At 38.7% G+C, this 13704-nt stretch overlaps 1 protein-coding gene across 1 annotated transcript in view; it reads left to right on the top strand.

The window, feature by feature from the left end:
* Positions 1 to 10883, top strand: part of LOC138833499 (mitogen-activated protein kinase kinase kinase 20-like) — a 59260-nt gene extending 48377 nt beyond the window's left edge. Inside the window, exons 12-13 of the mRNA XM_070031769.1 lie at positions 301 to 436; positions 5436 to 10883. Coding sequence (XP_069887870.1) covers positions 301 to 436; positions 5436 to 5816 — 517 coding nt within the window. The 3' untranslated portion in view covers positions 5817 to 10883. The remainder of the gene's footprint in view (positions 1 to 300; positions 437 to 5435) is intronic.
* Positions 10884 to 13704: the final 2821 nt, after the last annotated feature.

The following is a 13704-nucleotide window of genomic DNA, read 5'->3' as shown; positions in this document are numbered from 1 at the left end:
AGGCTGAGATGTGAGGATTGTGGGTCGAAGCCAGCAGAAAAGTTAGTAACACTCTGACCTCCAATTAACCAGCAAAAAGCCAGAAGTGGAGGTGTGGCTCAAGTGGTAGAACACCAGCTTTGAGCAAAAAAGCTAAGTAAGAGTATAAGGCTGTGAGTTCCAGTTCTAATAATAGCAGATAGTACGTGCATGCACACACACACGGCTTAGTCTTTTGCACTGATTGGTGTTTGAATAGACATCCTAGCCTCATTTATCCCCTCAGAAGCATGGACACTTAACTCAGTTATTTCTGCGTAGGTGTGAAATTGAGGCAACCCTTGAGAGACTAAAGAAACTGGAGCGTGATCTCAGCTTTAAAGAGCAGGAGCTCAAAGAGCGAGAAAGGCGGTTAAAGATGTGGGAGCAGAAACTGACAGAGCAGTCCAACACCCCGGTGAGTATCTTTCCCCCCAGAGCCCATGCAGCACTTAGAACCCAGCCAGCATGGCAGCATGGCAGCATGCAGCACCGTGACTCAGCCTTCTTCCTGCCCCTGCCACCACCTCCTAGTTTCCTGCCTGTGTGCTTATGTCTTAAAGGCAAGGTGTATAAATTAACCAAAATGCCAGAGACATAGAAGAAAAAGATTGTTTTCATTCTAGCTCTTTGATTAAGCATTGTTATTTTCCCGTGTATGTGTATATTTGAATGCACAAAAAAATAATATCTGGCATACTTTCTGCTATTTCTCTGCAGTATGTGCCTAAATGCTGATTTAACTTCTTCTAGTTGATCAGTAATTAATAGCTGTCATTCCAAGGCAGTGAAAAACATCTTTGATGTGTCAGACTTAACCACATTTTCCTTCTAAAACTGAGCTAGCTGATGACATAGGCAATGCTGGTATTAATGTTCCTATCTCTGTTCAATGATATGATCATAGACAGCAAAAGTTTGCAAAAAAGAAAGACCTCTCTTGGGGCAAGCTTCCACAATGCTCTACATCAAGGAAGACTTCCTCTACCCTAATCTTTTATCCTATATTTAGCGGAGCAAAGAAATTCTTTTTAAAGATTTTGTTGTTTGTATATTGACCTTGAGCTTATATGCGATATTAAAATTAAATCAAATTTCAACATTCCCTATTTGACTTCAAGAATTAAATACTAATTTAGAATTGTTTTTTCCATGTTTTTTTTAAATGGGTAATATGTGACTGTATAAAATCACAAAAGAAATAGTAAATTAAGAATAAACTTACTGGGGCTGGGAAGGTAGCTCAGTGGTAGAGGGCTTGCCTCACATACATAAGGCCCTAGGTTTGATTCCTCAGCACCACATAAGTAGAAAAAGTTGGAAGTGGCACTATGGCTCTAGTGGTAGAGTGCTAGCCTTGAGCTGAAGAGCTGAGGGACAGCACCCAGACCCAGGTCAGGCCCCACAACCAACCAAAAAAAAAAAGAATAAACTTACTAAGCAAAGCACCAGTAGCCTATAATCCTAGCAACTTAGGAAGCTGAGGTCTGAGAATCATGGTTCAAAGCCAACCCAGGTGGAAAAGTCTGTGAGACTCTTTATCTATTAACCAGCAAAAAAGCCAGAAGTGGAGCTGTGGCTTAAGTGGTAGAGTGCCAGCCTTGAGCAAAAAAAGCAAACAAAGACAAAAACAAAAAATACCCTAAGGGACAGCACCAAAACCTCAGTACTGGGAGTAGGGGATAAGCTAATTGATAATTAAACAAACAAAACACAACTAGCTTAAATGCCTCTCATCAGTGATCTCCAGAAAGCTGTTGTATCTCAACTGTTGACCCCATTAAGCAGCCAGTCAGTGTCTAGCTTCCTAGTAGGTCCAGTATCTAAAGAATCAATGAAATAGTTTGTCACCTGTTCTAATTTGTGTGAGAAACAGCCCAGTATCCACAAGGGAGAAGAATAAAGTAATTGTTTGTAATCATATCTAACTTTTGCAAAGATCGCTTTGGAAATCCAGGTAACCCCAAAATAAGAATTGAATTGCTATGTGTAAGTGTTGAGGACATTTTATAAGTTCCTGAATTTAACTTGACTTTCAAGAAAAACCTGGGGTAAGGGGGTGGGGGTCTGTCCAGTTGAATTGGAGGCAGCAGGCAGACTCAGGGAGAGGCTCCCAGGGTCTTCATAGGAGTCCTGCTTCTCTCAGGCTGGTGGGGCAAGGGCAGGAGTGACAGGGCACCCATGTCCCTGCATCTTGTCTTCTGAAATCCAAGGGGGTCTCCTGCTTTGTTTCCTTGATCGCAGTGAAGTCTTAAGCTAATGAGGCATTGCATGGCTTGATGCTTTCTTAATGTAGGTTTGTAAGAGAAAAGAAACACCTTTAAGCCACCTATTGGAGTATGCTTTAAACCCTTTCTTTAGTTTATTGGCATCCCTTTTGCTGAGAAATTATGGGCTGCCTTGTACACATTATCGCTCTTGGTAACATAGTTGTGTAATAAATAATGAAACACTGTGAGTGCTCAGTAGGTTGTATGAGTGCATTTTAACTCCAGAAAACTTAGTGTAAAGGAGCCATTCTGAAGGCTTCCAGCTAACAATGGACAGCAGGAAGCACAAGCTAGTGAGATTTTTTTCCTCCCTTTTCCCACTTAGGAGCTGAGTTGTCTTTCTTTATGTACTTGCTTTTAATGTATCCTCTGCCTAGAGCTGCTACTTTTGAAGGAAGGCAAGTTTATGTTCAGGTAGTTCTTATGTAGGTACTTCCTTTTATCCTCATTTTACTTTCTAGTTGCCTTTAAATGAGATTACTGCAAGAACTATAAAAATAAATCTTAAAAGAGAATTGGCTAAAGGCTTAGGTACCTGTAGGTAGCCTCATCTTAATTATAAAAGTCTAATCTTTGTGTAGCTTTATAAAAATGTTATTGAATTGATTTCAAGGACACTGTTTTCTTTCCTAAAACAACAAAGATATTTGGGAAGATAAGTCTACACATTAAATAGGAAGAATCTTCTTTGTTTTTATTATTGTTACAGCTTGCTATAAAAGTTTGAAGAATAAAATCTTAACCTATTTATGGAAATCTTTAGTGTCTAACATACTCTAAGAAAAGACTTCTGCAATAATAAAAAAAAGCAACACAGAGTTCCTGCAAGGATCTGACAACTGGAAACAAATTTGAGAAGTTGAAAAAGACAACTACAGGGGAAATAAGACCCTATTTCCAGTGTTTAAGGATCTATGGCAACATTTTTCTTTCATATTCTTGCAGTTTGTTGGCTGAATTATCTAAAGATGTTACTCAGGTTACAGCTCTAGAACCCTTTTCTTTTTTTGCCAGTCCTGAGGCTTGAACTCAAGGCCCAGACCTAAGATTCTTTTTGTTCAAGGCTTGCACTCTACCACTTAAGCTAGTGTCACTCTAGCTTTTTCTATTTATATGGTGCTAAGGAATCAAACCCAGGGCTTCATGCATGTTAGACAAGCACTCTACCACTAAGCCACATTCCCAGGCCTATAAGTCTTTTCTTAATAAAAGAAGCTGGCATAAAAATGGATAAGCTGGGTATGAATGGCTCATGCCTGTAATATCCTAGCTACTCAGGAGACTAAGATCTGAGGATTGCAGTTCAAAGCCAACCTAGCCAGAACAGTAGATGAGATCCTTATCTCTAATTAACCACCAAAAAGCCAGAAGTGGAGCTGTGGCTCAAGTGGTAGAGCATTAGCCTTGAGCAAAAAAGCTCAGGGACAGTGCTCAGGCCCTGAGTTCAAGCCCCGGGACCAGCACAAAAATAAATCTTCACTCTAGTTTAAAAATTAGGAAATTGATACTAAATATTAGGTATATTTGCCTTCAAAATGTACAGTTCATACTAGAATTATATCACTTGTACATTATCGTGAATTTACTAGTAACAAGCCGTATGAAAAAAATATGTCTTAATTTGCTTACGTAAGTCACATTTTTTTGTTTTGTTTTGTTTTTTTGTCGGTCGTGGGGCTTGAACTCTGGGCCTGGGCGCTGTCCCTCAGCTCTTCAGCTCAAGGCGAGCGCTCTACCACTTGAGCTACAGCGCCACTTCCGGTTTTCTGGTGGTTTATTGGAGATAGGAGTCTCACGGTCTCTCCTGCCCGGGCTGGCTTTGAACCACGATCCTCAGATCTCAGCCTCCTGAGTAGCTAGGATTACAGGCGTGAGCCACCAGCGCCCGGCCAAGTCACATTTTTCACATTTTAACAGCTTTACCCCTGAAATAAATATGACCAAATGTTTATGGGACTAGCTTGTCTGTTAAAAATAATTACATAAGGTAGGAAATGTTTGTCTCCTCTGTGAGAAAGAGAACTAGAATAGAATAAAGTTCTAGATAGAAAAACTAGATAGAATAAAGTTCTGTCAGAAGAAAGAAACTACCAGGCACCGGTAGCTCTTGTCTATAATCCTCACTACTCAGGAGGCTGAGATCTGAGAATCTTGTTTCAAACACTGCCTGAGCAGAAAAAAATCCCTGAGACTCTTACCTTTAATTAACCAAGAAAAAGACAAATGGAGCTGTTGCTCACGAGGCATAGCACCAGCCTTGAGAGTAAAAAGCTAAGGAAGAGCACTCTGGCCCTGAGTTCAAGCCCCAGTACTTGTGCACATTCATACACACACACACACACACACACACACACACACACACACACACACACACACACACAGGATTTGAATATTAGAGGATAATGATAAAATCTAAATTAGTATTAATACTAATTAACAAATTTTCTTCTACTTTTCACGTATTATGTGTAAATATGACTTTAAAAATTAAGAGACAGAATCTAGAATTTGTTCACAAGTGAATTGCTGAATAATTTGAATATATTATGAGATAGCAGATCTGGCTGCAGTAAACATCACTGGGAGTAAAAGAATTCTACTCATCTGGAGTGTGGAAATCAGAATATGGATATAGGAAAGGAGGTGCAATCACCAGATTTGCAGAGCACATGGACAGCTGAACTGTTTTCATACTTTCTCTGTGATTTCTTCCTTGGCATTGGAGCCCTTAATTTTTACTTGAGATTTAATATCTGCCTGATTTCTTTTTTTAATGAATATAATTGTTAATAAAATGTTTCTATATGAAAGTGAAATTGGGAAAAATGAAGGGAAATCCTAAAAGCAATTTGATTTTAAGCAAAACAAAAGCTTAAAACGTGTACCTTCCTGTCCATTTGAAATGTGGCTTGCTGTGGTGCTTTGCAAACTTGTGGTTATGATTACTCTGTCATTCATCAATTATGGCAAATATGCTGATGCCAAATCTGCCATGAAATAAGTTCTCACATCATTCCTTACATTCATGCATTGCACTAATCATTTACCTCCTGTGTTGTACCAACTAATTTTGTGGTATCTATTCCCCTGATTTAAATTGGTCCTAATTTCTCTTTTTTACTTCTGTCCTTTCTTTCCCTTTGATAGCTTCTCTTGCCTCTTGCTGCAAGAATGTCTGAGGAGTCTTACTTTGAATCTAAAACAGAGGAGTCAAACAGTGCAGAGATGTCATGTCAGATCACAGCAGCAAGTAACGGGGAGGGCCATGGCATGAACCCAAGTCTGCAGGCCATGATGCTGATGGGCTTTGGAGATATCTTCTCCATGAACAAAGCAGGAGCTGTGCTGCATTCTGGGATGCAGATAAACATGCAAGCCAAGCAGAATTCTTCCAAAACCACATCTAAGAGAAGGGGGAAGAAAGTCAACATGGCCCTGGGGTTCAGTGATTTTGACTTGTCAGAAGGTGACGATGATGATGATGACGGTGAGGAGGAGGAGAATGACATGGATAATAATAGTGAATGAAAGCAGAAAGTGAAGTGATAAAATAGAAAAAAAAAAAAAGGGAAAAAAGGAAAGCCAAAAGCTAAAACCAAAGAAATTTGTTATCTCAGTCTGTTCAAAAACAGAAAAGAGGCAGCAAAAAAAAACAAGCAATGCATTTTTAAGCCAATCACATTTACATGACAATGATTTCCTTATCAGTTTTATTTTTGATTTATTTTTGCTTTCAGAAAAGTGGGGTTTGGGCTAAGTAAAAACAAAACAAAAAAATTATATTTATGAATCAGCAAATACGGTGCCTGATCATAGAAATTTGTGATTGTATACACACTAGAGCATTTTTACATTAGTGACATTCTGGCTTTTTCTTTTTTAATGAATATTTTATAGTTCATATTTGACTTTATTTTGTTCCCTTTATTCAGTCAGTTGAGAAACCTACCTTTGCAACAGGCACTCTTCACTCCTCGTTCTTCTTTGACACTTGATTTTTCTGTAACATACAACACTTTTTTTCTCTTGTGATAGTACATTGTAATGGCAGAAATGATTGATAGTGACTGTAAAATCCAGCCACAAAAAATACTGAGATGAAAGAAGGTTATAACAAAGCACTCCTTCAGAAATAACCTAACTGCCAAGAGTTTTCAGTACTAAATAGCACAGCTACTCAAAGTAAAACCTGAGCAGTGTTGTCAGTAGTACATTGAAGGAGGAATATGCTAATTTGAAGCCAGCAGTATTTGGTGTAGGCTTGCATTAAGTCACGCTAGCCCTGGAAGCAATACCACACTGTCATCTGAGGCTCAGCTTGGACATACATGGAGCAAGATGTGGTACTAAGGCATCCATCCAGGTGTGCATGCTGAATGGTGGCTACACTTGGTGTGGCTGTTTCTTTGTTTTGTAAAGGGACACAATCATCCTGGGTTCTAAGCAGGCATACAGATCCCTTAAAAAGGAAATTAAATATTACAAAAGGAATAGTAAAAATGTTATCCTACTTAGGCACTAGCACATTCTGAAGAATCCTTTTTACATCAAAACTAGCTTTCCAGATATTTTTTTAATCCTTGCTCAGTGTTTCAGAGAGATTGATACAGGTACTGTTCTGAAGACCTGGCTACCCAGGGATATTCTTAGATTATTTTCACATGTTTTTCAAAGAAAACAGCAAAAAAAAAATGTAGTTATATAACAAAAGGCAAAAAAAAAACAAAGACTTTTTTCCATTACATCAGAAAAGTATCATTCATTTGGCTATTATATTCCAATATCTTTGGTTGTTCTTTACATAGAAGTTTTAAGAAACTTCATGTTATCTAATCATACATGTTATCTAATAATATGTTCAAGTATATTTGATCATAAAAGTGTTGAGATTTGAAATATGATGGGCTTCTAATCCCTACTAAGAACTGAAAAATACCACCAAATGATCAAATATACTCTGCCTGGTTTTATGTAGGGAGAAACAGCTATTAGTATCTCCTTGCCAGGCAATCTCAGGCAGGTTATTTAATGTCTGTGAGTCTGTTTGCTTATCATCAACATAGGAATAATGATAATCTACTTCAAAGGAAATGTTGTGAGGATCAAAAGTAGTAAAATGTACCAATCAGTACTTAGAGCAGTACCTGGCCCAGGGTAGTGGCCAGACAACACCAGCTATTAATAACTGTACAAGTTAAAAGACACTGAGAAATAAGTGGTTTCAGTAACCCTGAAAACTAAACTAGCAATTTTAAGGGACACTTTACTGGTAGTATGAAATGAAAAGAAAAATGAATATCTTTCAGAAAACATAAGATGAACAACCAGATTTGATTCACTTGCTCTTTAGAAACTGTACCTTGACCAGGTGCACTTGGTCTGAAGTGTTTGCAGTTTATGTCTCCACCCCCAGGTTAAGCAAACACAGAGTAGAGTGAGCAGGTGGGCCTTTGCCCTGGAAGATGGGTCCCTCCCATGCCCATTCTGCTATAATTCTCTAACTGAGCAGGATAGATGCAGATGCATGGGCACACACAGGCCACCTGTCTGTATTCAGACACAGAAGTAGCTTTGACCACAGTCAGGCCACTTAAGCAGAAAGGATGCATTATAACTCCTTCCTTTTCCAGCATCCCTTGGAGACCTTAGGGAGAGAACAGCAGGAGTAGACCTTATACCCTCTCATACATATTCCCAGGCAGATATTCATTAAACAGGTACTGGCTAACCAGGTACTGTTCTAGAGAATGGCTAAATGACCATCTTGTACTCATGGAGCTTACATGCCAGCAAGCAGAATCAACAATCAACACAACATGCATCATAAAATAGATTAACATTTGCTAAGTGCATGCTAAGAGAGGGTATAAGGCTGGTGGGAGAGCACTGAGGTTTAAGAGTGTGATCAAGAAAGTCCCACCTGATACAATAATGCCTGAGAAAAGCTGAATGATCTATATGTCATCCTAACTACTTGGGAGACTGAGATTGCTGAAATCGGAGTGCAAGGCCAATCTCTGCAGAAAAAACATTCAGGAGACCCCCTTCTCAACTTAAGAGCTGGATGTGGTGGTATGAGCCACTCAGCAGCCTACTATAGGTGGATGCCTGCACCCAGGCAGGAAGTAAGATGCTATCTCAAAACAAGCAAAAATTAAGGCAAGAGGTATGGCTCAGTGGTAAGAGCACTTAGCAAGCAAACAATTCCACGCTAAGACCTCACTACTGCAAAAATAATAAATACAATAATATTTTCAAAATAATAATACAACAACTAAAGTCTAGGATACATACATTGACTAAAACATATAAATTCATATGACTTTTTAATAAAGGTTTAATCTATTTAAAGCAGCCAAACAGGGTGAATTAGGGAAATTTAAAGGTCTTTATATGTAGATCAAGATTTACCATCAATTAATATTTCCCTCATCTCTTAAATGCTGCTATTTTCCTCACCAGTATAAGGAGGATCACAGTTAAAATCCAGCCTGCACAAAAATAATTAGTGAGATCCCCATCTCTACAAATAAACTGAGTCTGATGGTGCATATCTGTAATCCCATCTACGCCAAAGACATAAGAAAAGGAGGGTTTGGGTCCAGGTGACCTAGTCAAAAAAAAGCATGAAAACTGCTCTGAAAAATAAGCTAAGCCAAAAAGTCTGAGGTGTGGCTAAGAGTGCTGGCTTAGCAAGTGCAAGATCCTGAACCACCAAAAAAAGAAAAGGAAAAATGAAAAGACATCACAAGGATTTAGGACCGAGCAGGTTTGGCCTTAAAGTAGTTCTTTACCTGGGATTAGACTGTTTGGCCTGGGCTATTTTTCTTTCTGTTTCAAATGAGTGTCCTTCTAGTAGTTTGAAAATATTAAAATATCTTGGAAGTCTGAATTATATAACCACAGTTCTACAGTATTCTCATTCTGTCTGTAAAGATTATTTAGAATATTTTAGATTGTATGCACTTAAAAAGAAATGTCTGTTAGCTATATGCGCAATTTCTACTGATGACGATAATTGTGCAGTTTCTAACTCACTTTTCAGATCAGTTTTTGAAATGGCAAATTATCAGTGTTAGATTTAGTTCCAATTATTCAACTTAAAAAAATGTACATTTTGAAAGAGAGGAATAGAGAAATGGTAAGAAAGTTAGAGATTCAAATGAGAACTGAAACTCAATTGTAGTAGTCATTGTCAGAGTCACACAATCGAGAATTCGTCACCTTTTATCTGTTTTTGCTCTTACCCACAAAATTGAGTGTGTAGAATTTGGTGACATCTATATGCTCCCCAGCTGGAGCAATGCTGTCAGCCAGTGGGGCTGTGGGAGAGACTGGAGCACATTTAGTGCCTACTGCTGAGACCTGAGACATCCTCCATGCCAGAAGAGTGCATCTAGAGTGCCAACTGCATTGTTCCCTCCCCACTAAGAAGCTTGTTAAACCCGCCAGTTTTAGAGTTGTATTTGTAATTTGTATTTTTCCTCAAACCAAATTACCCAAGTCAAAAAAAAATCATTTTCAGAGCAATAATTACTACCCAACTGAATTTCTTACCTTTGTGGCTTTATCTTGAATCACCATTTGTGGAGATGGTATCTGCCTCCTTAAGATTGCTGGTGGACAGACACTTCACGAAACAGCTGAACTCACCTTTGGAGGGGGAGAGCGGGCCTTTTTCCAATCACAGCTATTCCATCATTTGCAAAAGAGAAAATTCCCATTGAGGTGACTGAAGTTCTGAGAGGGTACCAACTAAAATTTAAATCCTTAACTTTTTTTTTTTTTTCTCAGTACAGGGTTTTAACTCAGGGTCTCACCTCAGCCCTGCTTTTAGTTGGTTAATTGTCTAACAGACCTTTCTGCCCAGGCTGGCCTTGAAATGAAATCCTCTGGATCTCAGCCTTCTGAGTAGTTAGGATTATAGACCCAACTCTAAATCATCTTTTTTTTTTTTTTTTTGCCAGTCCTAGAACTTGAACTCAGGGCTTGGGCACTCTGTCTTTGAGCCTCTCTGTGCTCAAGGCTAGCGCTCTATCATTTGAGCCACAGCACCACTTCCAGCAGCTTTTTCTGTTTATGTGGTACTGAGGAATTGAACCCAGGGCTTCATGCGTGCTTGGCAAGCACTGTACCACTAAGTCACATTCCTGGCCATAAATCATCTTTTTTAAAAGCAAAATTACATTTTAATATTTTACATAAGTTACCAAAGCGATAAGGTTGAAGGCATGTAGCACACTGTTTTTGTTGCTCTGGAAATATTGAGGACTGGATTTTAGTCAGTAATTATTTTTTCAATATGCTCTGAATTTTTTAGACTTTAAATACCAGTTGCAGTCTTCAAACTTGATTTCTCCATTAAGATCAAAAGAATTGAGATGGTGGGAAGATTGAAGAGAGATCCAGAATAGTTTCTTAGCTTTACTATGCTTATAACTTTGTGCTCAGAATTTTCCTTAGAATAGGAAGAGCTTTAAAATGTAGTCTGAATTAAATATTGATACTTGGGGGAAGAGGGAGAATTACATTAATTCATTACATTAAACTAGACTCATTGCAGCCTTGTGAAACCAGTAGAGTCTCACTATCCCACATATATATTAGAGCATATGTTTTCTATAATCAGGCACCTTCTGCTGCTTTTGAGAAAAACTTTTTGTTTAGATTTTAAACATTGCTAGGAAAGATAATCTGTGTTATTCTTAACGCTGCAGCATAGCCCAACACAAGTGTTTCCATGATGAAAACTGAGCAGTTATCAGGAAAGCTGGGGGCTGGCCGTGCTTCCTCAGCCTTCAACTTCATGTGCACTGTGTTGCCCATGAGGGACTTTCTGGCATGTGATTCATTACTTCAAAACTAGTGTTTCCAGCACTTACATTCATTATTTTATAGTGTGTGCATCATAGCATATAACCTTCCATTCAGATATGACACACTGCACCTATTGCTTTTTGCACTTTGCAAATTTTGTATTAAGTCTTAGAAAATATTTATATTCTTTGAGTGTGAGCTTTGGATAGATGGCATTATCACTTTGGTTTTTTTTTCAACAATAAATCCTCTCAGTTATTCTAATGCAATGTTATTCTGAGCAAGTCCTATGGCAAATACCGTGTATAATGTTGGTTTAGAACAGTACATTTTACTCTGTGTGGTTAAGACTACTCAGCCCCTGACTTAATAGCTGGAATTCGATATTCCAGCACAAAAGTCCACCATGTATTCAGAATCCAAGTTGGTGTCATACATTTCATTTTGATGTGAACTTTTCTTTGCTTTTCTTTGTTCTAAGACTCCATTTTGCAATAAACGTTTTGACAGTAAATCCTTTTGTTATGTGTTGCTGTGTGTATAAGATCTTCATCAGATTGAATTTGCAACATGCTTTGAAGGAACCATTGTCACACATGCACATGAGTGCTACCTTTTGTCTCCTGGAGTCAGTCAGAGTGTAAATAATTAATTTCTAAAGTGATGGGGCAGTCATGAGGTTTTTGGTGTTTTTTTTTTAATCCCCAAAGAAAGGCAGAAAGGCTTAGAACTCATTCTGAGGCAGATACACTGATATGTTAACAAGGTACAGAAAACATAAAGGAAATGGTAAGCTACTATGTGGCTGGAGATCATTAACTCTCATCCCTGTCTTGCCAAATTCAAACGGATTTGCAGCAGTGGCCAGCTCCAACCTTCCTCTCACTGGTCTTTGTAAGCATCTCTCAGGCTCCTGCTGGAGGAGCAGGCTGTGTCAGTGTCTTTTAGTGCCTTTCCCCTGGCATCATATTGATAAACCAGCCTCAGAAGACAAGAGAGCTCTCTACTCTTCTTGTCACCTTAAAACCAAAGATGTTGTTTCCTTTACAATCTCAATAGAAGAAATGCTGATTTCTCAGTTTGGGGAATTGTATAAAAATCAAAAACACACCCACAAATACACCCACATACACACACACACACACACACACACACACACACACCATTTCCTATAAAAGCCAGCCTTGATACAGGGAAACATTTGGGGAGTTGTATAAAAATCAAAAACACACCCACAAATACACCCACATACACACACACACACACACACACACACACACACACACACACACACACACACACACACACACACACACACACACACACACACACACACCATTTCCTATAAAAGCCAGCCTTGACACAGGGAAACATTTCTGCTACTCAGTCTGGTGTTTCTTGAACTAATCAAAAAGTACCTCATTTCACATTGGTGTCTGTGATGGGAGAAGGGAATGACACATTCCTGCAGCTGTATCCAGCTGCCCTGCAAAGAAGTAAAACTTGTCATGTGTTCTCTTTAATCAAGTTCAGCTTTAGATTTGATCTCCTTGCGTCTTCTTTCCACATTATTAAAGCAGGTGAGTGTGTTTAATGATTCTTACATACCTCAGGTATTTCAGATGAGGGAAGGGACACTTCCTGACAGAAGCACATGGGGAAATAAGAGTATTTACAGGTGGAATTAATCAATATGCTTTATGGCCTTGCATCTTAGCTTATCTCCACTACTCCAACCTTACACACTCAGGTTTAACAAAAGCAAAAATCAAAGAAACAACAACAAAAAAAAAACTTCTGCTGCCTGGCCCCCATAATTTGCATTATTACCCATTCTTCAACCATTGTTCTCCAGTTAAGCAAGTGTGCCACTCTCGTTCTCTTCTTCCCATATTTTGCCTTCCTGCTTCTCTTCATGTGGAATCACCTCTCTCTTCTAGTCCTGCTGCACCCAGCTTAAGCCACTGGCCTTCCAGTTCCTGAGATTATGTCGAAGAGCTCTTTGGGGAATCCATCAACCATTTAGACCTGACACTGAAGTCTGTAACAGAGATTTGGGCATTTTAGCACATACATCCTCCAGTTTCATTTATTCCACAAAGTGATCCAACAAATGTGTACCAAGTATGCACTAGGCAGTAGGTAAAAGCATGAAGGAAGTGTCTTGGGGATCCTCCATGAATAATTCATGCCCATCTCACCCTTGATTCTGCTAAAAGCAGCCTGCAGGGGCTCTGCCTTTCCTACAAGGGCTTAGAACATGTGAATATAAAATAAAGATCTAGGGTTAGAAAGATATGTCCAGTCACCCTTGGATTTTTACACCAATAATAAACACAACCAATTCATCAGCTTTGTTTTTAAACTCAGCCACCAAAAAATATATTTATAACAGAGGTTGGGTGATTCATTGGCATGTTATCAGAGAATCAAATATATGGCAAGTTAATATAATGAAAGCAAATGGCTATGCTAGATGGATTCAATCCATAGGACACACAGATTCTATGTAAGCTTTTATTATTTAGACCATGACGAGGAGGTATATGGTGAATTGAGAAGCTCTTTGGCTATGGAGATGATATGAGCAAAATGTTCT

This window comes from Dipodomys merriami, unplaced genomic scaffold, assembly GCF_024711535.1.
Source record: "Dipodomys merriami isolate MVZ:Mamm:240054 unplaced genomic scaffold, mDipMer1.0.p SCAF_2093, whole genome shotgun sequence".
NCBI classification, from domain to species: domain Eukaryota; kingdom Metazoa; phylum Chordata; class Mammalia; order Rodentia; family Heteromyidae; genus Dipodomys; species Dipodomys merriami.
Note: the sequence above shows the minus strand (reverse complement) of the source record. Positions and strands in the feature narration are given on the sequence as shown.